Source organism: Carassius auratus, chromosome 26, assembly GCF_003368295.1.
Source record: "Carassius auratus strain Wakin chromosome 26, ASM336829v1, whole genome shotgun sequence".
Lineage (NCBI taxonomy): Eukaryota > Metazoa > Chordata > Actinopteri > Cypriniformes > Cyprinidae > Carassius > Carassius auratus.
Window position 1 is genome coordinate 15,537,273 of NC_039268.1, and position 27,643 is coordinate 15,564,915.

The 27,643-nt window shown below is 36.1% G+C and overlaps 2 protein-coding genes across 2 annotated transcripts; one reads left to right on the top strand and one right to left on the bottom strand.

The window, feature by feature from the left end:
* The first annotated feature begins 224 nt into the window (after positions 1 to 224).
* On the top strand, positions 225 to 4,023 carry ppa2 (inorganic pyrophosphatase 2). The gene is made up of 12 exons (XM_026204432.1): positions 225 to 484; positions 839 to 903; positions 1,059 to 1,097; positions 1,181 to 1,234; positions 1,719 to 1,838; positions 2,004 to 2,090; positions 2,447 to 2,573; positions 2,659 to 2,786; positions 2,879 to 2,967; positions 3,138 to 3,207; positions 3,281 to 3,320; positions 3,397 to 4,023. Exons 1-12 carry the CDS (start codon positions 310 to 312, stop codon positions 3,423 to 3,425), a joined length of 1,023 nt encoding a protein of 340 aa, XP_026060217.1. The 5' UTR covers positions 225 to 309; the 3' UTR covers positions 3,426 to 4,023.
* A 474-nt stretch (positions 4,024 to 4,497) lies between these two features.
* Positions 4,498 to 26,813, bottom strand: tet2 (tet methylcytosine dioxygenase 2). Its single transcript, XM_026204431.1, has 10 exons — positions 26,279 to 26,813; positions 12,507 to 15,344; positions 12,179 to 12,269; positions 11,351 to 11,444; positions 10,357 to 10,565; positions 9,972 to 10,122; positions 9,789 to 9,878; positions 9,445 to 9,582; positions 8,894 to 9,242; positions 4,498 to 8,729 (listed from the first exon to the last, which is right to left on the bottom strand). Exons 2-10 carry the CDS (start codon positions 15,298 to 15,300, stop codon positions 7,399 to 7,401), a joined length of 5,247 nt encoding a protein of 1,748 aa, XP_026060216.1. The 5' UTR covers positions 15,301 to 15,344; positions 26,279 to 26,813; the 3' UTR covers positions 4,498 to 7,398.
* Between the last annotated feature and the right edge of the window lie 830 nt (positions 26,814 to 27,643).

Sequence of the window (27,643 nt, forward strand, 5' to 3'; positions counted from 1 at the left end):
TGAGCACTCATCAGCTGCCTTACACTTTTTGTACTTGTATAGCCAAACGAATGGCTCTTTTTTAATTAAAATAACCCTAAAACTTAATAACAAAAAATATTGAGTGAAACTTAAATTTCAATTAATCTCTCTATACAGGTAATATCCACACTGTTCCTCATTCTTGCTTATTTGCTTGGATAGATACTTTGGCTAACCTTTTCTGTGATTCACGGTCATCTGTCTATAGGTGGCAGTATAGAATATCTAAAAGAGAATTTGTGACGCGACACGTTTAAACGCAAGCAGGAACATACATCGATGTAAATAATGCGTTTAGTTATTCACACTGCCACGTGGTTTTCTGCTACCTTCTTCTCTGCACAGTACTCTAGAAAAAGCACGCCTATATTTTCAGCTACTTACATTCATTTTAGAAAAATGGCGCATTACCTTACAGAGCTGCGAGGACGACCAAACTCAACTGACTATAGGGTTTACTTGAGTAAGTTCGCCCTTCTTATCTTTTAATACCATTCATAAAAACGAGCATTATAAACTGCTCACAATTTTCAAATAAAATGATTATTGGTGACAATATCGCCGCTGATTTATGCACTCTAACGGTGGGAGAATTCTGAACGTCATAAGTAAGAGACAGAACATGCATGCATTAACAGTTACATTCACACAAGTTAAAAATCTATCTATAAAACTATGTAATTTATCGTTGTATTTTGTTCACTTTATCAATACGCAAGGTCTAATGGTAATTTAAATTTACAGAGAAACGTTAGATAATACTTCATTGATACCTTAGATCGGATGAATGATACAGATTGTAACATTTGCTTTGCAGAAAGTTCAGACGGAAAGTACATATCCCCTTTCCATGACATCCCTCTCTATGTTTCTGATGAACAGGTTTGTGTAATGTACTTCAAATCAGTGATGTTATGTCTGATAGTAAAAAATAAATGAGTAATTAATTGAATAACCTAATTGACATCCAGATAAAAGGCACAATTCTTGCCCAGTCTTTTTTCTAATTTGTTGGCATTTTGTTTCTCACCTATCAGGAATGTGGTGTTCCACCAAAGAAGTTAAAAACTAATGAGGTAACCATTCATCATCAATCTACACATTTTGGGAGCTTATTGTCGCAAAATATAAGTTAATCATTTTGTGCTGTCTTTAACAGATATGGTTTAATATGGTTGTAGAAGTACCTCGTTGGTCAAATGCCAAGATGGAGGCAAGTATATTTTTAGAGTTGTATCAGTTTTTCTAGTGTCTGACTGTGGTTAAGATGACCAGCAATTCTCTAGTGCTTACTTTGATTGATCATTGGCTGATTTGGCCAATAAATTAGAAAGCTAATTTAATGTTGAATATAAGACTTGCATGAGAAGAAAAATAGAAAGAATATAAGACTTGCATAAGATTAATAATAGAAAAAAGAGAGTTAAAAAATCAAGTCAGTTATTTATATATCAATAGGTTGCCAAAAGGAAGATTTATTTGCCAATAATAATTATAAATAATACCATATAGCTAATTTAGCTTTGTATGTGGGCTGTGTAGCCTCATGCTTATACAGTATGTACCAAATCGATAAAAAAACTTCATTTTGATATTAAATTAAAATTTTGAATCAATTAAATATTGTGTGTTCTGATATTGTGCTCAATACAATGCAAAAGTATGTTATTTATTTATTTATTTATTTTTATCCACAGATAGCAACAAAGGAACCACTGAACCCAATCAAGCAAGATGTGAAGAAAGGCAAGCTGCGATATGTTGCTAACATTTTTCCACACAAAGGTTACATTTGGAACTATGGTGCACTTCCACAGGTGATGTCATAGATTTGATTATGGCTATGATTTTCAAAACTGTCTGCCATCTGATTTGAACATCTTAATTGTACAGTATTCTTGCGTTGTGTGTATGTGTGCAATTTTTTTTAATTTTTAATCCTCTGTCTGTTTGCATAAATACTAAAAATACTTTTTTTTAAGACATGGGAAGACCCCAGCCATACTGACAAGGAAACCATGTGCTGTGGAGACAATGACCCCATAGACGTGTGTGAGATTGGCTCCAAGGTCGGTGGAATCACTGGTTTATATAATATTTTACAAAACTATTTGCAACATTTAGCAGTTTTGCATTTCACAAGCAAAAAAACTAAACTACAACAACAATCCTATAACTAAAATTTGCTTTCAGTTAAAAATACTGAAACCTTAAAATCAATATTTCTCAGTCTTTTCAAAAAAATATATGCATACCTATTTGACAGTTTTTGCCCCCTTCTAATGCTGTGTAGGTGGCATTTTTGGCCCATTGTTCCATCAGTGTATAATTATTTAGCATAATACATTCTTCTTTCTTTCCTAACACAAATTGGTTATGGGTCTGATTACTACTCTATAAGCCACTGTATATTTCTGTGTTACAGGTGTGTGTAACAGGGCAGGTGATTCAGGTTAAAGTTCTTGGAATTCTGGCTTTGATAGATGAAGGAGAGACTGACTGGAAGGTAATAGCCATCAATATAGAGGACCCTGATGCATCAAGCCTTAACAGTGAGTCATTTGTAAAAATGTTTTTGTTATTAGCACATTACCGGCATTTATGACTCTGTAATCTCAACTAGTGTATCTTTAACAGACATTGAGGATGTGAGAAAGATTAAGCCTGGTCACCTTGAGGCTACCGTGGATTGGTTTAAAAAATATAAAGTGCCAGATGGGAAGCCTGAGAACCAGTTTGCATTCAATGGAAAATTCAAGGATAAGGTAGTGTATCATGGAAGATTGATTATGAGAAAGAATTCGATAATTCACTTGATGATCAATCATCTAATATAATCTTATTAATATCATGTTAGGACTTTGCTATAGAAGTCATAAAATCAACACACAGCTTCTGGAAAGCATTAGTGATGAGAACAAAGATGAAAGGTGATGAGATTGTTTGGTGAGTGTAAGATTAGATTTTTATTTCAGACTTGTTAAATGACAGCAGAGTTTCTTTTTGTGATACATTTTAGTTTTTCTTCATTTTCAATTGTTTGATATTTTGATAGTCATTTTGATGACCGTTTAGATTTTCGTGATGGTATTTACTTTGATCCATCTCTTTCTTAGTCAAAACACTTCCTTATGTGAGAGTCCATTCAAATGCAGTGATGCAGAGGCCAGTACTGTAGTTGAAGCTGTAAGTATTTATGTTCTTTCACTGGCTAATTTTTGCTATTAGACCGAAGGTAAATTCTCTTTTGCTGTTGTAGGCTGCAGAATATGGGGAACCCCTTCCAGTACCATCTGAAGGTAAATTTGTATTTTATGTTTTTTTCAATACTTTTACAAGTTACATGACTTTGTTAACTTCATTTCTATTTTACAGTGGACAAATGGCACTTCTTCACGAAGTAAAAGATCATTACCTCTTTGCAGTGTGATCTCAGAAGAAGGTAGAAAAGGCCAGACGATGCCTTTATTTGGGTTCAGTAATGTCCTTGGTGCAAAGATTTTTGTTTTATTAATGTTTTATTTTTTAAAACATTGCTTTATTTATTAGAACAAGACACACCCACAAGCACCACTCATTAATTTGGTAAAATGACCAAGTTATTTTTGCAGTAACATTGGTGAACATGTTTCTGTACTTAAAAAGCACATGCTTCAGTGCCAAAGATCATGTTCATAATCTATAGATTGAACAGTTAATCTCTAGTTTCTAAAGATTTTTCCTTATTGTTCTTCAAACCGTGTCTTTTCATGCGTGTGTGTTTTTCGTTTATTTCTATTTATACACTCTTTCTGACAAGTCGTTTAGGAGCAAGTGAACAAGTTTAAGCTTAGGTACAAGGTTAAGAAAACTTTAGTTTGCAATTGCTGACATTAGGAACCATTATGCATTGGGTATTTGGACAAGAAGAGTTTGTCTTGTCAAGATGACCAAGAAATCCAACTCTGTAGCAAGAATGTGAAGTTCCCTGCTTGATGTAAAAAATAAATGATATTCTACTTCTTTCTCTGGAATATATACAATCAGAATCAAGTACTAGTATATAGGAAATAAACTCAATGATCTTTGTTTTGTTTTCCATGATAATAGGGTTAACAAAAGAAAAAGTGTTTGATTTTTTACTTTAATATAAAAAAAGCTTAATTAATGCACTGAAAGAAGAATTGTTTTAAATGTATTCTAATTTAAATTGTATTATCAGTTATTGTAAAAATTATTCACACCCTTGGACGTCATTGTTTGTTAGTAATGTAAAATCAAAGTGTTGTAAAGAAGTAAAACATCACGGCTTCAAATACTTTTGTAAACACTGTTTGTAATTGTACCATTTTCAAATTATAAATAAAACCATATTATTATTTTTGGTTTATTTAATCATTAAAGGAGTCAAAATGATAAATATAAAGTTGCACAATTTACAGTATATTCTTGAAATAAATATGATTTTTATTTTTAAAAAAAATTCAGCAATATTAGGAATGAAAACAAATCATAACAAACAGCTTTCAAATAAAATGCATTCATTTCTTCAGTACATTACAATACTTACAGTATTCAAAGCCATTCTTAATTCAATGTTTTAAGCATTACAAATTGTAAGGGAAAATGGAAAGCAATGCAAAAAGGCAGAAAATAGCACAATTATACCTTTAGTGTCTAATGGCAAAATACCAATAGGTGTACTACATAAACCGCAAGCTTAATGTAAAAGCTGCGCACCCCAGTTCGTTAGTTGAAGTCAGAAAGTCATTTCAAGTAAAGTTGACTCCACTCAAAAACTCTCCGAACATCTTCAAGTATGGCTATTCTCGTCACTCACTAAATGTTAACCACCACTTTTGCTTCATACACAACCTGCTACTCAAACTGGGTTCTGTGCACAGAAATTTAAACCAATAAATTGGAAGTGTCTAGTCAGTCCTTCAAAGTGATTCCTAATTTAAATTTGTTTGTTTGTTAAACTTTGCTGTTGTATTCAAAAAAAGAAAAGAAAACGTAGCTGACCTGAATACCAACAAGATGTTTTAGGGGCAAAATCTATATTATATGTGTGGAGAAATGGTACTTTTAACATTAAATTAAACTGTACATAACATGGACTTAGACTTCTGCAACGCAAGAATGTAGTATATACAATGTGGCACAATCTATTTAGTTTACAATAATCTACCTATTTTGAATTTACATAGATTGTTTTGTATTATTTCTGGAAAAAAAAATCAAATGAAGTGCTTTAATTATGGAATGAGTTGTATATATTTTATAATCAATTATTCATAACTTTTCTAATTTGATTCAGTGGACAGGGTTGTGTGAGAGGCATTACCATGTTTAGTGGTTGTATATACATTTAGCCTCAAGATGTACATATGCATTTAATGTGCACACAAAAGTTGAACTGACTTGGTCTTACCTTTCAGTAAAGAGCAACTGCATTGCATTATATATTTTGTGACACTTTCCCTTTAAATCAGTGCATGTTAAAATGTTTTAAAATTACTTCTTGAAAAGTTTATCAGCATTCTGCTTCAGCAGTTCACAAATTCAGATTCTTAATTTTAGTTCTGTAACAAAGTTAGATATGTGTGTAGTATATACAAGAAATTTAGATTGATTTAAAATACAAAGGCTCAAACCTGATTTAGAGAAGACAACATGAACACAAGTGATATTTATGTACAGAAATGAGCTGATATCCCTGATTTTGCAGTTCCATTGAAACTTGAAGTTCAAGACAAGTAATACTTTCTAACAGATCAAGTGTGAAGAAAGTAAGAAATGAACTTAGCATCAATGATGGCCTTAAGGTCTTTGTTATATTTGCTACAAAGTGTTTGGAAATAAAAGAACAGAAACACCTTGGTATTTTAATTCTATTGCCAAACTAGTTCTGAGGTATATGATAAGTAGGGTTTTCTACGTCATTCATAAGCCTTTTCAACAGCCTTAGAAATTCTCACATTATATGTATAGCAGGTCAAGTAGCACCATTTGAAATAAGATCAGTTCAAACCCAAAGTAATAGTACTCATCTTTACTAAACTATTATCTAAGCATACATTCGAAATAATAATAATTTACTGTACAAATCTAAACTTTTTTTATACAGCTAAAGTTGCATTATGTAATAGCCACCACAGCAAGCCAAGCCAGCTGCCTTTGGAACAGTGACATTGATGCAACGGTAACCCTGTTATGTGTTCCTTGATACATGCTTTAATGACCTAATATCGACCATTGTCTTTCTTGACTCTAAGTATCAGTATTCAGTGTTCTGATATGTCACATTTAGTGAATCAGAACATTATTCTTGCAAAATTGACCCTCAATGGCTCACTATACAGTAAGTATAAAGGATTTCTGAAATTGTGTAAGCACCAGAGAAATTCTTTAAAAGGCTGATACATGATGTTTGACTAGCCACCATGGAGTTCATCATTGTTTTTCACATTTTGAAACTAAAATGGCTGAAGTGTAATGAATTGTCTTTCAAATTAGATGGCATAAAGTTATACCCTCACTGTTATAAAAAAAGTGCTTTTAAAACACTAATTAAGCTAAGTATTTCCTGTGTATTACTTCAAATTATTATACAAGTGATTTGTTAAGTGTTGTTAAAGAAAGGCATTTGAAAACATTTGCATTTAAAACACTCCCTAGCACCATAAAAAAGTGATTAGCCACAGAAGTCACCAAACATTAGCTTTTTTCTCTCCCAGTAATATATCCATCTCCATGGTTTGTTGGACTGTGCACCATGGATGGAGAACTGTGTGTTATCATATAGCAATTAAATAATAAATAAATATTTCCAATTGATTAAAACAGTAAAGCTTGACTTCTTAGGAGAATGAAAAACCCATTGATTATCTGCATTTCCATATAGTAGGATAATGAATCTATCTACTGTTAATAACTTCAAATCTTCGGCTAAACAAATTACGCCAAGCTGCATGAACACATTTGTTCGATTTGTTGGGTTTTGATAACCGATGTAGGTTCACAAAGCCAACATCAATAGAAACGTCTCTCCTGCCATTGTTTATGGTGTGTTTGGCACTTCGGCACAAGCGTTGCTGGGAAAAATTAGACGTATTCGTTGACGTAAGACCTGGCTCTGTGGTGGCTCTCTAGTCTGTGGCAAAGCAAACCTGTTCTTAATGGGCTCGCAAATCGAACCCACTTCGAACCAGCTATAGCACTAACTCTGAGCACTCCAGCACCCGGTTCCTTCTGGTGGTAAAGGGGTATTTTACTGAAAAAGCATTAAGGGTTATTTGGCCAGTGGCATAGAGGTCTGCAACCCTATATTGTAGAACCATTAAATTTGTCTGATGCCACTCTTACGCTTGTGTTGCTCTGGACCTATGGAGGTTTTCACAGGAATTGATTGTAAGGCCCAGTCACTTTGGTGAAGGCATAGGGAGATGTGCTTACATATGTATTGGTAGTGCAGGATGTTGACCGCTCATTAAGCATGAGAAGGAACTGCTTATATGGAGGCTCTGAAGGTTCAGAATGTTCTCTTTTTACCTTCTTTCCACTGCTCTTGTTGGATGTATTTTCAGTACCATACTTCTCAGCATCCTCCTCTTTCTCTCGGGCCTTCTCTGCCATCTTTGCTTCCCACAGAGCCAGTCCATGTTTTGCCTCATTCAAGTTCTTGTGCTGGTAAAACACTAAAGAGATACGGGTAGGATGGTTGCGGTCAGGCTTCTTGAGTGGTGTAGTCGCATGGAGCTCCCGCTTAGCACACTCAATAATGATTGACCCATGACTAGGTGCCACTGCCACTCCTCCAATTTCAGGGTCAAGGAAGTTGTGCTCACTGTCAGACCACACATCCTCTTTTTCTTTTTGTTCTGAAGTCTGGGTAGGGGGTTCCTGTTTGACTATGGGGTTAAGGGCATTTTCACTGGAAAGCCTCAAACCTGGAGGTTGGATTGGGTTGAAGCATTCAGTACCCAAAGGAGGAAACACCTGAGAGATACCATTGTTTATCTCTAAATCTTTATTATTTTGCATACTCAATCTATTGAGATTTTGGGGAAACATTTGAGGATTCTGTGACATATGAGGTTTGCCGATAGCTTCATAGTCCAAATATTGATGGGCAGAGGGAGGCCTGGAGAAGGTATCAGATGGCATATTAGGACCATAACCTGGGTAACGTTCCATGGAGTGCATGCCAGGTTTCATGTTACAAGTACCATAACCATTTACTGGCAAGTTAGGCTCTCCAAAGTGTGATGGGTAGTTTACCCCGTAATTTTGAGGTGTGTTGTACTGCTGCTCAGAGTACAGTGAATTTCTCTGAAGATGATACATATCTGGATGCTTTAGATTGGAAGAGTAGTAAGGGTGGTAGTTGTCCATGGGGAGTCCTCCATTACATTGGTAACCAGTGTAAAGTGGGTTGGGTGTAAGAGACCTGGGATATGGGGTGGGTGCATTTGACACATTAATGTAAGAGTTGGGTGCATGCAAAGGAGAGGGATAAGGACTGGCAGAAGATGGGATTTGAGGATGTGGGGTTGCAGATTTAGAACTGTTTAAGAAGGTTCCTGATGCATTTGAGAATCTAGGAAATGGTGGGACAGTGTAAGAGGGGTTAGGATTAGGTTGTGCTTGCTGCTGCTGAGGCTGATGGGCAGCATGAGCATGTGGGAGATGCCTAGGGTCAAGATTTGTTCTCACATTACCTGGGCCTGGAAGAAATAATGTGATTAGACCAAAATGTAAACTTTCAGTTGTTATATTGACAAACACTTGGAATCTGTGCCATTACTTGGTTATATAATTACATTTATCTTCCTCAAATAAACTATATATATATAACTGAATAATTGTTTTTGAAGCTTTGCTTCCATACCTGTTACAGTCTGGCCTGGGTTCTCATAAGAGGACTGTTTCTGCTTTGTTTGCTGGGTGTTGTCCATTTTAGAGTTAGGTGTGTTGGGGTTGTTTGGTTTGTTAGCTGCAGCTCTCTTGGCATCCAGCTTCTTCTGTCGGCAAGACTTCGCAGGCTCTGGTAGCATACGCACCTGTCTACGAAAGGCACTGAGCACCTGAATAGCACCAGTCTTTGTCTTCTCCAGCTGAGCCTCAGCACTGCCAAACTCATCAGTGGATGAAGCCTTGTATAAGGGAAGCACATGTAGCTGCTCATCCTCAGGAATTTTTCCAATCTCACGATTGTCCTCTCGTGTTAGTGTGCAGACCTACAACAGGGGTAGAGAGGGAGGTTTGGAATTTTTAATATTGTGTACTCTACTTTGTTTTAGCCCTCTTTAGTTTTTCACCTGCAAGGTATATAGCAAAATGTAAATTATTTGTTTTGGTTCGTAAAACAATCTTGTGGTTTAAGTGAAAGATTTTCATTTGTCTTATTATGGCCCTCTATCATAAGCATTTATTTCTTACCACAGTACTGCCCCCCTGCATGTTGTGAAGGTCTCTGTGGGCATGGGCACAGAAGTCTAAACAGGCTGTAACTCCAGAAAACGGCCGGCCTTCTTTTAGACCCAGACGGCAATCGGGAGCTCTGTGTTCATGCTCTACCTGTCAAAAATAGGTAGATATAAAAATTTTAAATTTAGTTCTAACATTTTAGTCGCCTTTTTTAGATGCTTCACAGTATATGCAATTTACTATGACTTTCAAATATTACAACATCACTGCAGCTTATTATTCCACTTTCTCAGGAAATGTAAAAATCCTACATATTCTTGATAGTGGTATAAAACCTCAAGCAAAGATATATATACCTGATTGGTGTATGCATCAGGCGCAATTTTTTTATACGTTGGGGCAATTAAAGTTGCAAGACCCTGGAGATTTTGTTCCAGTTTCTCTTCCTATAAGGGAATAAAAATACTCCTGTTATTTTTAATTTTATACGCCCTTAATTCAAATGTAATCAGCTGTGTGTTTGTGTGTGAGCATCTCACCTCCTTGGGATCATCCCCAAGTAGTTTGAACTTTCTAGGGATTTTACTCCTAGCAAATTTGCAGCCATTATAGTACATACTCCACGAGCAGCCAAAGGAGAAAGAAGCTCCACAGGCATCAGCTTCAAAACCCTGACATGCACATGTTCTCCTGAAGACAATAACCAGAATTTGAAGAATAACATATTGTAAATATACCTAAGAATGTCTAGGATTTTATGTTTTTTTAATCGGGAACATAACTATACATTACTATTATGTTAAGTAGAAAGTGGTTAGAAACATACATAGCAATAAAAAAGGCCTAAGAATTGATAATAATGAGTTTTAATGTCTGAGTGTTCAATGTATTTGCGAGAAAGTAGTAATAAACATTTGTCCTTACTCCTCATTTAGAGCACATCTGCGGTTGGTTAGGGCACCATGTTTTGTTAGAGTGTCACTGAGTTCTGAGTAGAGACGGTCAGCCAGGTTGATTTGTATGCCTTCCCAAATTAGGATGACCACTACTATACAGGATGTCTCACATGAATGACCAGCCCGCTCTCGTACCAAGACCAGGAGTTTCTCATCTACATTTGCTCTCCGTATTACCTAGACAACATAGTGCACATGTACACATATATTTAGAAAATATACAGAAATCAGTTTGAGACATCTGTTAAGTAATTGTGTTTTCCATAGGGGGCGCTGTTGAAAACCAACAAACATGCTTTACATTTTTTTACAATTGATACTAAAATTAAAAATAACATACAGCTAGTGAAACCCTACACTTAAAAAGAAAACCTCAGCCCAGATCTGTCTAACTATAAGCACATTCTCAGCCTCACACTTTTTACAAAACACTACACACATTGTTTTGCAAAGCACTAAACACACTTTCCTATATTAGACAAAGAAATCTATCATAATGTCACTTCTTTGCCATTTCAAGACACTGCTTTCCAAAATACTACACATATGAACCTACTGCTCAGACATGGCCATCAGGTGTGCTTCACTGTAAACTCAACAATCAAGGTGTAAGCACTATAAAACGTTAACAGGTGAATTTTTGTCTTCAACAAAAATAAAAGGCAGTGGTGCAGGAAGAGCAATAGGGGGAAACATCTTTGGCCAGAGAGGTCTCATGTGTTATGTTTGTTATGTGTTAATATATTGATGTACTATATATATATGCTTTGTTTTGCAAAAGATCTGAGATGTTCTGACACTTGTGGATGTGTTCATTGTGTGTAGTTTTTTGACAAAATGAGCCTAGTTTTTAAAATTGTGTCCAAGCAATCGTAAAACACTGTAATATTCAACAGACAAAGAGAGGCAATACATATATACACACACACAGAAAACACAGGATGAAAATAAATAGTCTTTACCCATTTAGCAATGGGACAGCCCTGCCCACTCTTCCCTTCCTTTCCTGTATACACAACTTTTTCAATCCTTATGGCACTTCCAGTCAGTCCGGATCTGTCAAAGGGAAAGGTAATAATATTAGGGCCTTTCGGACTGCCTTAGTTCCAGAACTAAATGTACAATACCAAAGGACTATTTCCCAGTACCATTTAAAGGGTAGCATTCACACCAACAGTGTGTACTAGGACGTGATGTAAGCCGGTCAACAGCGATGTAATTTGTGCATGGTGTTCAACAACGTTAACAACAGGAGGAAGGAGGACGCTGTGATTTTGTTGTGTCTCCCGGGTTTCACAGTAATGGACATGGAATGTCGATGTATACATGAAGCGATTAAAAGAACGGAAAGGAGGATTAAGAATCTCCAACGACAACTGGCAGTGCTACATTTCCTACAAGTGCCTGCACTTTAGTGTCCGTATATTTATCGCTGTTCATCATACTTGTGAAATAAGTTGACACAATGTTTACAGTGTTACACGCCGTTTTAAATCATGGCGGGTGAAGGCGTTTTCAAATGTGTCTGGCCAATCAATGTCTACTTACATTACGGTTAGTACCAGTTGTGATCGTTAGACCCTGCCCATGGAGTATGAGCTAATTTTGTTCTCGAAAAAGGCAGTTTTTTTTTTGAAAAAATTTCACCTAGTTCCTGCGGTGCAAAAACGCTCAAAATTGGGTGGTTCCACAATTAGTTCTGGTAGTATGAAAAGGTTCCTGCGGTGTGAAAGGCCATGTAATATATGGTATATTAGTTTGTAATATCATTAGAGTTCATAATATAATACCTTTCCTCCATAATTTTGCGGATGCCTGCAACAGTTGGTGCTGATCCCAAGTGAGTATAATATGGGCCTTCATCCCTTTCACTGATTTGATCTGTGGATTCAAAAATAAGCAAAATATATTGTGTATTATTAGTAGATGGTCATAAACAAAACTAAGTTTAACTAACATGTGATTTAATGTCATTAATAGAAACAAAATATCACTAAGATACAACAATATTAAGTATTGCAGGTTGAGAAGATCTAATATAGTTCGAATGGTTCTAATGTATAAAGAATACCGAATGTGTAAAAACTGGACTAAAAGTAGCTGTGTAAAACCTCTTACCAACACAATGACAAGACGGAATGTCATACTGTGTCTTCAAAGGTGTATCTAGCAAGTTTTTTATTGGTGTATCAAGCAGCTTCATGGGTGACTCCAGAAAGGTTTGTAACCCAGGTTCAATCTTTTTAGGTGGGGTGAAGTTTTGAAGTTTACACTGTTCCTTGACATTCCCCTCAGCACTGGTTGAGAGCACAGTCACAGCCCCAGCCATCTCTACCTTCACCTTATTGGGTGACTTGTTGACCAAAGACTTTCTTTCAAACACAGGTGAGAGCTGATACTGTTTTAACTGCTGCTCCATGGCTGCTATAATACTCCTCTGCTGGCTTTGTTCACAGGATGAAGAAGGATGCTCCTGCTTTAGTACCACTGGCATGACTTTGGTTTTGTTTTGATCTTGCTGTTGTACTTCTATTGGTGGATATTGAGCTGAGGTTTCTAAACCTGAGCAGTTTTCACTTTTTATGACTGGCATACTTGGCCTGATGTTGTTGGGGCCTTGTCGCTCCTGCCTCTGTAGAAGGTGCATTCGCAAGGCTGCGTGCCCCTGCATATCTCCTTGAGCACCTTGGCTTGGCAGAGAATCTCTCTGGATTTGGCCAAAGGGTTCTTGGAATTCAGCTTTGGTAAATATTTGAGCAGGTATCTGAAGACTATTAGAAACTTGTGACAGTTGTGATTGAGAAATCAGAGAATTAGGAAATTCCAAATGATTATGTGTCCTGTGTTGGAGGGGTTGCTGGTAGTTTGGATGTTGTTTACTGCTGTTCTGAAAGTATTGCATGTCCTGCTGGAGTTTTCTGTCTGTTAGAGCTTCATCTTCTTTAGTTAAGAATTGTACATTTGACTTAGAAAAGCCTGGAAATGTTGAGTTTTCTCTCGTAGCTGGACTAGACAGTGTTTGTGCTGGTGTTTCTGTACCTAGAGATAACTTCTGGGATTCTGAATGAAGGCAGCCCTCTGTTTTTAGCCTTTTCAAGAGTGGTTCATCTACCTGGCTCTGGGAAACATCCTGTGATTGGGGAGCTGCTTGCATATTCTGTCTATCCTGAGGGAGCTGATGGGGAATTGTGCTGTTTTCCTGTTGTTGAGGCTCAGCAGATGGTGGCTGAGAAAGGAAGCTCTGGGATTGTATCTGGTCTTGATCATTTTTGCACAGTTGCTGGGATGTGTGTTTGTTACATTGCATGTTACTATGATCTTGCATACCAGAATGGTTCTGTTGACATTCAGGGACAGAATTGTGGGGGAACTGTGTAGGAGGTAGGGAGTTTTTGTAACCATCTTGTGCCTTATTTTCAAATGAGGGACAACCAGGATTACTGAAATTTTGAGACCGAAAGTTGTTTGAGGGCATGGAATTTATACAACGACTTTGGCTCTGTGTGATTGTATGCTGCTGCATGTGGTTCCGTGGAAGAAAAAAATCCCACATCTGGGGGTGTTCAGTAGATGGCTGGGGTGCTGAAGCCGAGTTTAAATCTATCCATTTCATCTGGGATGAGTGATCTGTATTCTCTGACGTTGTCTTTTCCTGATCTGGTTTAGTCTTATTTTTGTATTCACTTTGTTGATTGTGAGAAGCTGATGTACAGGCCTCGGATGTCAAGCTGCTGTCTACTACATGTGGCTCAATAATCTGTTGCTGTGGCAAGGAAAAGTCTCTATTGTCATGGAGGCTTTCATCTGTTGGTTGTTTCTGTAGCACGTTAATCTGTAGGTTCTGCTGACCTGTCTGAGTGTTTTGTGATGGTGCTCCTGCCATCACTGGGGGCAATATATAAGATTTATGGCTAAAATCTTGGTTGGACTTGCTTAAACAATCAGAATCATTTGGAAGGCCTTTTCTATCTTCTGGACTCTGTGAGCAACCATTGATGCCTGTCTGTGATGGCACATTGGACTCTGAAGTTTTCTGACTCAGCAATTGTGTTCCCATATCTGGTAGGTCAGAGAGAGGATAAGTAGGCTTCTTTTGCTCGGCTACAAAACTAAAGTATTCATTCACTGTGAATTCTGTATTGTAGCCATTGCTGCCTTTTACTTCTAGGGGTGCCTTGGCAAGTGGCTGGGAGGCAGATGTTTGGGGTGAAATTGGAAAACCTGAGGTTAATGAAGGTGAAGTTTCCTGCTCCGGCAGGTTGCTGGTGACCTGATCTGCTTGAGATGAGTTGGATTGAGGTGCGATAGACACATGCTCTGGGTAATACTGAGACAGTGTTTTCTCTAAGAGGTCACCAGTTGTACCCTTTACTGAGGGTGGGCTTGTTGTAGCACCATTAGGCATTGGAACTTGCTTGTTCCTTGACAGTAAGAATAAATCCCCATTGGGAAATTTACAGTTTCTTTTACTATGTTTTATCTCAAAATCCCCTGGTTTATTATGCTTAGGGAATCCCTCTAAATGGTTCTCCATTCCTGCATCTCTATTGTCACAAATACTCAGATCCTTATTTCCATTCACCTCTGAATCAGTGCAGAGTTTTTTAGGCTGGTGAAAATGTAAAAATGTCTGTTCTCTAAGAGCATGTTTCATCTGTCCATTCATCTCATGCATGCTTTGATCCAATATCCCTTGCATATTAGCAGGCCCAGAACAATTCTCTTGTTGACTTTTCATTGGGTAAACTACTGTGTTGGGCTTGAAATGGCTCCAATTAGTGTCCCCGTTGAACTGCTGAAACGGATCTCCATTCTGGCGCTTGGCGAGAAGAGGGTCTGTCTGCTGAGTTGTACTGATTTGTGAAAGTATCAGACTTTTTTCCGTCTCATGGCTGGTCTTTTCTGTTTCCATCTGGTCTGCTCAGGGTCCATTCACAAGGCTGCCCTCTTTGCGTCCTACATGGAAGACATGGAATATTACCAATAGTAAAAACACATAATTTTTGTTAGCATAATGTTCTGGAGTAGTGTGGGCTGCTGGCTAGTGATCTGGACTGTCAAACAATTTAAAATTATCAAAACAGAAATTACCTAAAGAGGTGCACAGAAAAGATATAAATTCAAAAGAAAAGATTCCAAATTCCAAATGTTGTTTCCCTCCTCAAGTCAGACTCTGCCCCTGTTTCAAAGCAGACATGATCACCAGAGCAGCTCAACTGCAACTACACAAACTAGCTGGGGACTATTGTCAGGTGCTGTGTAATATCACTGCACCTGCTGCACCAATGGTATGGCAACAAAGTTCCTAGATTATGATTATTATGCCAGAATGAGAGTATATTTCCTAGCCTAGAAAATCACATATTTCATTTTCTGTCAATCTTAGTACACAATGTACCTACAGAAGTGTCAACTTTTGAATAAGAAAAATATAGAATAAATATGGTAATTTTTGAGAGAGATGCTAACTGTCTCATCAGATTCAATGATCTATGTTAAGCTTAGCTAAAATTGCAACCACCAGACCAGGAGATCAGCTGAATGGATTCGAAAATGGTAAAACTCAACTGTTTAACTCTAGGGGAATTGGGAAATGAGCTTATTTAAAAAAAAAAAAAAAAAAAAAAAAAAAAAAAAAAAATTGGAGTCTTCCTTTAAACTGGATCTTTTTAACCCTTATGCGTTGTTGGGGACGTTTTAATCCACAAGAAGGTAAAGTTGAGTCTTATTTTGGCCACAACTTTCTCTGTGTTTGAGCTAATGGAATGATTTTTGGTGACAAATCTTATTTTGACCCATATTTTGGGAAAATGCTGAAATTTTTCAAAAACTCAATGGTACACTGTGGGCAAATTCGGTATGTTCGTGGATGAAAACATCCACTAAATTAAACTGCTGTAAAAATGTATCAGATAAATATTTTTTTCAAAAATTATTGCATAAATCTATTAATCAACCTCAGTCCTGATCAAAACTACCAAATGTTTAAAAATATTCCAAGATTTTAACTCTTTAATTTCCAAGTTCATAAATGATGTCACTGTAACCTCAAAATTGTGTTCTCTAATGCTCTAATGAAGTCTTTGATATTTCTGATGTTGTTTATAAAACATTGTTAATAATATTAATAATGTTAACAACAACAACAACAACAACAACAACAACAACAATAATAATAATAATAATAATAATAATACAACTTTTCTGTTACTTACCCTGTGATATTTTTGACTGGATACAATCCAATACGCCTAATAAAAGTTTGATCACATTTTAACATTTAATCTATCATCATTTCTGGAAAGGGGAGATTGTGACTGGTTTGCAGCCTGCATGTGTGCTACATGAAACTTGAATATGGTCCACTCCAGAGCCATTTCAGGGTTTCCCTTCAGCTGAGAAAGCCAAACAGCTTGACACAGTAGAATAAACCCACACTGAAAACAGCACAAAAAAGCACGAGATCTCAGCTGAAAGCTGCCTATTTATATCTTTCATACAATGGGTTTCCATTAGCTGTGTCCATACATGTAATTAAAGAAGTATTAATGCCTTTTTGTTTTAAATATGATTCATTTAAATATGTTTTGCAAGAACTTCTGTGGAAAATCCTGTGCCTAAGTGTACCTTTTAGTGAATCTTACAGTCTTACATAAAAACAAACTATTTAATTTTTTTTTATCTTAAATATCTTTATCTTGTCTCTTGACAACTGGGAGTGGTTTTGAATTCAGTTTGTTGTCTGTCCTGTTTTTTGAGTTTCCTTATTTTCTCTTTTCTTATTTTTGTATATTTAAAATTATCTCTCAAAAACTCCTGACTATGATCTTCCAGTTTACTAAATAAATGTGTACACCAAAGCACACTACTACAGCAAACAGACAATCAAATAAATAATTAAATAACTTTTATCTTCTTCTTTTCTTTCTCTTTTGGTCTTAGGCATTCCAAATATGCAAAATCTATTTGTTTAAATAATATGTTTTAATATATATATATATATATATATATATATATATATATATATATATATTTTTTTTTTTTTTTTACACACATATCTCATAAAAGTTTGAGATCAGTAAGATTTTAAATGTTTTTATTGGAGTATCTTGTGTTCATCAAGGCTGCATTTATTCATTCAAAAATACAGAAAAACTGCAGTATTGTGAGATATTATTTCCAATATTGGTTTTCAGTTTAATATACCTTGAAATATCATTTATTCCTTCATATTCCATATTCCTTATTATTCCATATATATAAGTATCCTGAAAAAAATTATCACAGGTTCCAAAAAACATAAAGCAGCACAACTGTTTCCAACATTGATAACAAATCAGCATATTACAATGATTTTTGAAGGATCATGTGGCTCTGAAGACTGGAGTAATGATGCCGTAGATTCAGCTTTGCATAACAGGAATAAATTAAATTTTAAAGTATATTAAAATACAAACTGTTATTTTAAATTGCAATAATATTTCGCAAAATTTTCTTTTTTTTTGATCAAATAAATACAGCCTTGATGACCATAAGAAACTTTGGTAAAAAATATAAAAATCTTACAGATTCCAAACTTTTCAACGATAGTGTATACATATCAAGAACAAACATTTAGAACCACTTGCTCCTGCACAGTTCTGAATCTTTTTCAAAGTATTAAGGAAATGGACAGGTATGAGGTCATTCTTTTGAAGTTACAGAGTTATAAACAATCAATGGATGAAGAGCAAAAGAACAACCCCCCCTTTTTTAGGTTTTAAAACATAACTTGCTTGGATACTCCAGTAATGAAATAGATAACGTCATTTAGCATGTTGTTCATCTCAGCTTTAGTAAACATACTGCTGATAGGTGTTTGACTGCAGTTGTGGTTTTGAGTGAAACTTCATCCTTTGGTTCCTCCCACTGTAATTTGATCATATAGCTCATGTGCAAGTGTGCTTTAAATGTCACGCATGCATGGCTGTAAAAGTGTCCTTCTCGCACTTCTCCAGTGTGTTAACCATACCTTATTTTCCCCTGACATATAGACAAGGAAACAAGCTCAGCAAGAATGTCAGCTTTCATTTATCTACAATTTTGATTTGAACTTGCCAACATTGACTTGAAAATATATTTTCCAAGATTCTATAAAGAGTAACAAAATAAACCACAAGCCACTTAACATAATCATGACCAGTGTATCTTTTCTTTTCAAGTGTTATGCTGCCATTCAGGAAAAAAAACTGCACTCTCGCTCCATTCAGCACATCAGCACTATGACTCAGGAAACATTTCTAACAAACTTGTCTAGTTTGGGCTCTGAACTCCACAGCCTAAGCTTTAATGGTGCCAACAACATCCGTGACATTTTGACATTTTCAATAATAGGCAAGAAGACATAAGCATAAGAATGGAAACAAAGAGGAAAGAACCCCTTTGAAATGAACGGGTATTTATAGAGAGTCAGCATGTGTACGGGGGATGAAATTATGAGACATGCCTAAGAGTCTGTTTGGAAGAGCACTGCAAGTTTGTTTTGTGATATTTTAATTGTATGTATCACATTCTGATTTTAGTCTTCTTAAAACAACAGAATAGAAAAGATGACAAAATAGTAGAAGTTGTTGTATGCTTTTAAAGTTGCTTCATTTTTCCTTGTCTGCACGCTTTGTTCATCCCCAATGACATTTCAAATCCTCTTTGTGGGAGAGGATTTTAATAGAGGTAGATTACAAAAGCTGAGCAGATATACACTTCTGTTTGTAATTTCACTCATAGACCCCTCTGAAGAGTCAGGTCTGTGTCAGACTTGCCATTGTCCTTTGTTACTAACAGAAGGCAGATGTGGCTCTGCTGTTTGCAATCAAGTCTTTGTGCCCAGGTTCACTCTAAACAGCCTTTGCATGACCTGAATTGATACAATCAATGATTATGTTGTGTTAGCTATGAAAAAAATTAAGCCTAATAAGAAAGAAAGTCTAGCTGAAAAATTGTAAATAATCAAGTTGACATGACAGAATTAAGACTGAAAAATATGTTATAACGACAGAAACATTTCATACAATGTGCAGTTTCTATGGTGTGTTCACTGTTACAGATTACGTCTATCTATCTATCTATCTATCTATCTATCTATCTATCTATCTATCTATCTATCTATCTATCTATCTATCTATCTATCTATCTATCTATCTATCTATCTATCTATCTATCTGCCTGTCTGTCTGTCTTTCCGTCCGTCCTTCCGTCTGTCCGTCCTTCCTTCCGTCTGTCTATCTATTGTAGTACGTAGTTTGGTAGTCATTTACATACACACTGCCTCTTTACTTACCTGTGGTGGCGATTGAGAAGAGTGGATGATAATTAACTCAGCAAGTTGTATAACTAACATTATAACATAGCAGACTGAACCTGCTGACCCTTTATTCAGAATCAAACACTGTCGGTAAACACAGTAAATACAGCCACAGATTACTACAGTGTAATTAATGTATAATTATGCACATTGTCATATACAGTAACAACCTCCCTTCCTCCAAATCAACTTCCAAAAAATACTTCCAATATACATTCCTCTCAACTTCTCCATCTACTACTACCCCCTCCCCATTTCTTTTTATGTGCTCCAGTCAAAATAACTGAATAATTTGATGAACTGTGCTCAGGGCAAAGCAAATTTCTTTCAGAGAGTGTGGTAGCCATGGTGATCATTATATTGGTGCTGCATGGCCATCTGCTTTAAAAATTAACTGAGGATTAATGACTGACACAGATAGAGAGGGACAGAAATAGAGAAAATGCAAAAGAATGAACACATGTGCTAACCACTTTGATTCTAGTGGGATCAGCTCTCTTTTATTTGTATGTGACAGAGTTTTATTTACTACCATGACATGAAAGCTGAGAAGCAACAGCCATCTCTTCACTTTAAATGTAACTCTCATATCTGGACAGGGGCTTCCACTTGAAAAAATAGAAAATCGTCCAGAGTAACAAAACAAGGCTAAAAAAAGTAAAGCTTCTTAATGTTAGATATTTGAGATTGCCATATGTGTCTGCATTGATTAAGGATTTTGATAATAAAATTTCCCACTGTCCAATCCCATCAGAAGTCCTGACACAGTTTCCCCTACACATATTGGTGATGCACTGATTTTTTTGCCCATTGCCTGAGCCACAATGGATTTCATTTTGAAAAAGTCTACAGTAAAATAAATAAATAAAATAAATAAATAAATAATAGTTTTGCTGAGGAGTAAGTTAAAGTATAGCATCCATTCAGCATACACTTGCAAAACTAAACCTTAACTGAAGTGTAACCTGTGGATGGGATAATTTGAGCTAGCTGCAGTCGGGTTTCATATTTTTTAAACCTCAATGCAATACCAGAAGTATACAACTTTGACAAAAAATTATCCAGCTACTTGCATCCTTAAGGAATGCCAAGGACATTTGAGCAGTTGTGCTGAATCACACATCAGGTTTCATCAGAAGGAGACTGTAAAGAAAGGCTTCTACAATAGCTCAAAGCAAAAGGTGGCTACTTTGAAGAACCTAGAATATGACATATTTTCAGTTGTTTCACACTTTTTTGTTATGTATATAATTCCAAATATAATTCCACATGTGTTAATTCATAGTTTTGATGCCTTCAGAGTGAATCTACAATTTTCATAGTCATGAAAATAAAGAAAACTCTTTGAATGAGAACGTGTGTCCAACCTTTTGGTCTGTACTGTATATTGTTACCATATTTTAAATTTTAAATATAAAATCAGTAAATATCTGGCAACCGCAGCTGTCAGTTTTCTAAAGTAAATTTACTTTAAAATGTATTATTATTATTATTATTTATTTTCTGTAGGAAATAGAAAACCTGGAAATCACTTGTGCTTTATTTAAATGCTATACAGACTTTGTCATAGATTTTCTGAATAATCGTTTCATTACAGTGAGTTCTGATTGATGGAGATATTCTGTAGATGATAACTGTCACACGATAAGCTAAGTCTGATTGATATCAATTCATTTGAGATCCTTCGAAATGTTAAGGGACCATTCTGCTTCATAATCATACATGTTTAGCATGAAATCAACTAATCTGCCACAGAGTGATTATACCTCTCATTGACTAATAAAAGTTAAACAAACTGTATTAAATCCAAACCTACCAAATAGAATTGATTCAAACACTAAAAATAGTTTCTCTATCAACCCCATATCAGTGGAGTATTGCACTTATAAGGATGTATGTTGTGAGTAACCATATATAGTAGTATTTCTAACAGTGATCCCTTTATTGAGTTTATTAAGTTGCATTATTTCCTATAACGTGGGGGAAATCTATCCCATTGATACACGGCAGTACACAACATTCAGTATAGAGGAGACAAAGAGTTGATGTGGCCAATCTGTGTTGGGGATTAGTAGTGCATTATTGTTTGAGGTGCAAGATTCGACTTCTCAGGTCAATCACTTTGTTTGTATAAATAACAAGGTGTCAGAAGTGACACAGGTGGTTTCCAAAATGCTCAGTCTCAGGCCTTTGCTTGTTCTCCTTGCACTTACTCCATTGCTCCATATACATGTGTAAATGTAATGAATATATTATTATTACATATTAAAAAGTCGTACTACTCCAAACCATTAAAATATTTATATGGTGTAACCTTAAGTAGTCAGGTTTATGTTTTTGGTGGCTTTAGCTGTTTGTTATAATGGGGATAACACTCAGTTCTGTATTTTCTCTACTCCAGAGTGGGTTGACTGCATTAAGGACATCAGAGACTGGATCTTAAGCAAATTATTTCTTAATTCTATTAAAATGGAAATACTAATCACTGGATCAAACATTTCTAATAGCTGCTTGACTTGTGTCTAGATGGTTTTACTGCTCTACAGTTAAGGACGTAGGAGTCATGTTGAATTTGTCATTTCAAAGTAGCATTCCAGTGTCTCTGGAACAGCATTCCTCTTAGATATATCACTAAGTTATGAAACATTCCTGCTATTTAAGATGCAAATAGGCTTTACACTCATAACAACTTTTTAACCTGAGACTTCATAGCATACTGCTAATTAATCCTGTTCCGGTCATAGTTTCTTAATCTTAACAAATCTTTTTTTTGTTTAAGGCCTGGGAGCTGTAAGGCATTATTCCTTGTAAATCCACAACAGTATTATATACAGCTCTAAAAATAAATAAATACATATATACGTACAATTATCATTATGCAATTTTCCAGGAAAAAGTTTTACCCAACACTTTTAATTTCCTGACAGAGTATGTATTTTACATTTCATGTTGGCTTGCAATATCTTACAATTTATTTTTCACCAAACTTCTGCTGATGCTGATACAGCATTACTTTTTTTACTGGGGGGAAATGCATTGCACAGATATGGTCTCTGACACAAAAACCACATGAAAAGTATTGGACCACTTTGAGACATCCTCTGTCTGACCCAAATTTCAGATCGACCCCTGCTCATCTTTAACCTCTTGAAATGTCATCCAAAAGGCTTACGGGTAGTTTACAGTCTTGAATCACATTAAGGTCCAGCTGTCTCTGTGGTAAATCTGCTGTCAACAAGGTGACTTTTGGCTTATAAACCAGTGAATATACATGCAAATCTTACACCCCTTTTTCTCCTTTTCAATTTTCAGCTTATTTCAGCTAATGCTCTTGTGAAGTATTTTATGAGAAAGATCCTTTTAGATTTCTTGACTCTGTGGCCTTGTTGCTCTGAGGCTGTGATTAGTGTGTATTGTAGTGGTATTGAATGTGTGCACCCCCACATACACAGACAAAATGTTACACAAACACATGCAACAGACCTCTTCTTGGTAGACTTACTTCTGAGCAATTCATATAAAGGCAAAATCCCCCTATGTGGGGGTCATGTGGCATATGATTCTTATATTAGCCTGACATATTTTTTCTAAATCTTTGCTTCTGAGGGGAAACCCATCAAGCATTTTTGTTATGAACCACTATTCTACGCCTAAGCTGTAACCAACCAGATTTTCTCTAAATCCACACAGCTGGAACTGAAGAAAAACCCTACTGAAAACCACATTCATAAGTGCATCATCACTTCATTTACCACAGATGAAATGAACATTTGCTTTTCTCAGAAGTACAGTACCAATCATTACTTTATTTTATAAGTAATGACAAATCTTTTTTAGTGATTCACTGAACTTTACAAATATATTCAGCCAAGTCTTCTAACCACAAGACATTTGTAGTTTTCAGAGAACCGAAGGTGGCAGAAACTATGCAAACCATGTGCAATGAGTTTAACTTAGCTAAAGACTTTTGAATCCAAATGTTCTGGAAAGGGTCTTAATTGGCGTAGTCAATGACCGTGCTTTCCAGTGACCTTCTTGGCTGGTGTAAGTACACTTCTCCATCTAACCCTGTGACTGGGTTGTGAGGTAATGTTTGTAAACAGAGCGACCATGTGCGCTTACGCACGTGGAGTGCGATCTTCAATTCACGCCTGAGACTTAAACCTTGACAACAATACATAATCTAAAAGCCCAAAATTCTCTTCAAAAATGCAAACATCCAATGACTGTATTGAAGGATGAGACAAATGTGTATATGGTGTCATATAGATCTCATTACTCAGAGCTATTGTGACACAAATGCTTAAAACATTACTGAATCAAGTGCAGTACAAGCTGTTAACTAAGACAAGAAATGATTATGCAGGCTGGAAATGTTTTTGGCCAAGGGTTATGATAATTGATATACAGTACAGTATATATGCTGTAGTCTTTTTAGAGAAACTGTCCTAAATTGTAATTTTTAAACACTGACCCCTAGCAAAAATATGATGAGCACAAATCACAAGCAAAACCAAATTAAAAGTGACAGAAATGGTGGAAGAAAAGATGATAAAAAATAAATAAAAATCAGATGTCTGTTTTTACCTCATACATTTAATCAAATAAAAACATTTCAGTATTTTTATATATTATATTTTTTATAAATAATAATTTGAGTCTACAGCAAACAAAAAGTCTTCTTATCATGCAAAGAAATCTACTGTCACTAAACAGAAGTACATTATTATTTTGTACCAAACACTCTTATCAGAGAAAAGGGTCTGTGTGTACTTCCAGTCCAGATAAGATCCAGCTAATGTTGAATATTCTCACCAGTTACCTTAGACATGAAAGAGTTACAATTATATTAAAGTAGAATATGTTTATGTGTTGCTCTATCACCACTACTATCATCAAATAATTATCTATCCCAAAGATACTGTAAAGTTTGAATGGAAGCTTATAAAGTATCCAGATTCCTTCAGTGTGGTTACATTAGCATTTGCACCACCTCTCTATCATGTTTATTGACTAGAATCCATCAAGGATCCCCTTGCAGGCATGGGCTTCCACACTTCACATCTAAACAGAATGTTGGAATACACAAGCTAAATACACAAAATAAGAGAACAAGACTCCCATTTGTATTATTCCAGCAGTCAATTATGATGCAAATTCTAATAGGGCTGTTAAATCAGTTAAGCAATGGTAACATTTGCAATTCATTAGTGCAGATAAAAGAGTTGCTGCTGTAGCCTTTTATAAAAGTTTATTCAAGTTAATATGTTTGATTGTTAGTTGTCAAAAGCAACAATGAATTAATAAATACATCTGAAACATTCAGAATTGGTTATTTCCAGCTGAATATTGTCTTTCTAAATATAACGGTAAAAGTTATTTAAGCATTTGAAATTTTCTTTGCTCAGTCTTAATTTCAATAGCATATAGCTTAATGTCAGACATATGCAAATATATGTTCCAGGCCACTAAAACACTATGGATTGTGAACTGTGGATAATATCTTAAGGGAATATAAATAAAATTGAGCACACTATTTAATTGATTTATATAGAGAACTGATGTTCTCTAATTGTAACATTCTAATGAAAATACTCACTGTAAGCATAAAATGTAGACATAAACACAATTAAGATGTTGTGTACAAATAAACAATGGAAATTCTATTAAACTCAGACAAGGCAAAATTCCACTCTCTGGTGACCCTCAGCTAATGGTGCTATGGGTTTGGGTTTCAGTTCTTTTAAAACTTCTGACCTTGTGGGCTTCCACCACTACGCTCTTCTGTTTTGTTTTGTTTTTAATCCTCAGGACTGTTCCAGTCTTTGTGTCTGCCTGTCATTGTCAATGAAAGCAAGGAGCTTGACTAATCCTAGCCAAACACCTACATTCAACAAAGCACATATCAAATAAAGGAGAAATGTACCAAATATAACTTTGTCATGTATATATATATATATATATATATATATATATATATATATATATATATATATATATATATATATATATATATATATATATATATATATTATTCATTTGTTTATGATTTTATTTTTTTTCAGACCCTAAAATGCCTCTTTCTTGGACATACAGATGTCTAGCTAGATGGGTGTATACTGAACAGATAAGATAATTTTGTTAGCAGTGTGACTGTTTAGTCTTTCTCTCAGCACAGGAGATGTATTGGGAAATAGTGCCTGAAGAAGAATTGGCCAACAGCCTCACAAAGATCACCATTTTTCAAAGTAGACACATACCTAAAGCTGGCCACTGCACAACATCTTAGATAAAAATGACTGAAGATAAATGAGATTTAAATGCTTGAAATACATTCTGTCTGCACAAGCCAACAAAAAGAGAGAGAGGGGAGGGAGAAAGACAGACAGAAAACGTCAGCCATGTTGGGGAAGCTTTATCTAATATCCTTTCATTCTTATGTCAGCTCACAGTTTTAAAAAGGACAGTACATTGTTCAAAAAGAGCTTGAAGCCATTAAAGAGACTCTGGAGGCCAAAAGAAAAGGGCAAGAACAGGCAAACTCTCTCACCTTGTTTTAAGTCCTTCCACTTTGTAGAATTCCAACCAACCGTCTAGGTCTCCTCTTAAACAAATCCTAAAGGGCAGCCATCTTGCTTCCTTCTGTTCTGTCTATGAAACAGACTACCTCCGTATCAATATTCATGGGCTAGTCTGACGTCTGCTTTCATCATCAGGGGCAGAAGACTTGCATTGCTGTTGGCTCTTGAAGCGCGCCCAGACGCAGCCTGTAAACACACGCTCACTCTTGTATGTGCTTGTATAAGCAGTGTGCAGAGTGAGACAGTCCACTGTGCAAGTGTGTGCAGATAAGAGGAACCAAGCTTGCTTCACCGGCAAGCTGGAGTAATTGCAAAATCGCTTTCCTGCTGGGTCCTCTGCACACAAAGGGACTGAGTTTCTTTCTTCCCCCTCCTTCTTTGCTCTCTTTCTTTTTTCTTTTTTTCTTTTTTTCAGCTGTACACAATAGTGCACACTTTACTGGCTGCCCCGAAGCACTGGACTGGATTGCATAGTTCATGGCTTCACCGTCCACCCACTCTAGCAGACACAGAGGGAGGGAAAACCCCTCCACTCATAGTCAGTTTTAATGACACAAAGTACACTACATGCAAACATGAAAAGAGAGACAACTATGACAAGACAGTAAATCAACATTTCTTACTGACGCTGTTTGGTCTTAATAATTGATTCCAACCCTCACATATTAGATGGTGAAGCACTGCCTCAGCTTCTATGAAGCCTTACCCTTGTTTACACTTGCTTGGTCTTATTTTGGCACACAGCGGTTTGGGGGCTGCACACCTCGACCTTAAAAAAAACTCTAGAGCATGAACAAATTCTTGTATGACAAACAGGAAACCAAATTTATACTACTGTGAGACACTTTGGCGAGAAAGAAATTTGATATTTGATCTGAATGCATTAAAGGTTTTCTGTACAGATGACAGAAAGTTCAAAGCTTCTCTTTTAACACTGTGGCCCTTGTGTGCAGTCATGTACATGTGAAAGCTAGCACTATCCCATCTCCTCCTCCACCCTCCATTAAGAGCTTTTAAACATCCCTTTTTTGTCTTGTCTGGATTTTAACAGCTGGTTCTTCTCTGAAGAAATCTTCCTTTGGCTCCACTCCAGTTTTGAAAGGGGGACCCCACCTCTTTCCTGTAGACCACAGCCTAGCTGGAGTGACGTTTGTTGACTCAATAGTTTCAGGCAGTGAGCAGAAAAGGAGATTTGTTGCTACACCGCGTGGAGGAAGGGCAGTGGGGGAAGGCAGGAAGGCTTGCATGAGCAGTAATCACCAGAACTGGCCATTCCACATAGATCAGGTCAGCAGTGGTATGAATTTACACATTACAATGATCAAAGAATAATT

Coding starts and splice junctions, on each gene's coding strand:
- ppa2 (XM_026204432.1), top strand. CDS start 310: ATGCGTTTAGTTATTCACACTGCCACGTGGTTTTCTGCTACCTTCTTC. Junction 1,098..1,180: donor AGAAGTTAAAAACTAATGAG/GTAACCATTCAT, acceptor TGTCTTTAACAG/ATATGGTTTAATATGGTTGT. Junction 2,091..2,446: donor TGTGTGAGATTGGCTCCAAG/GTCGGTGGAATC, acceptor TCTGTGTTACAG/GTGTGTGTAACAGGGCAGGT.
- tet2 (XM_026204431.1), bottom strand. CDS start 15,300: ATGGAAACAGAAAAGACCAGCCATGAGACGGAAAAAAGTCTGATACTT. Junction 11,445..12,178: donor CGCAAAATTATGGAGGAAAG/GTATTATATTAT, acceptor TCCCTTTGACAG/ATCCGGACTGACTGGAAGTG. Junction 10,566..11,350: donor GCTGTCCCATTGCTAAATGG/GTAAAGACTATT, acceptor TATGTTGTCTAG/GTAATACGGAGAGCAAATGT.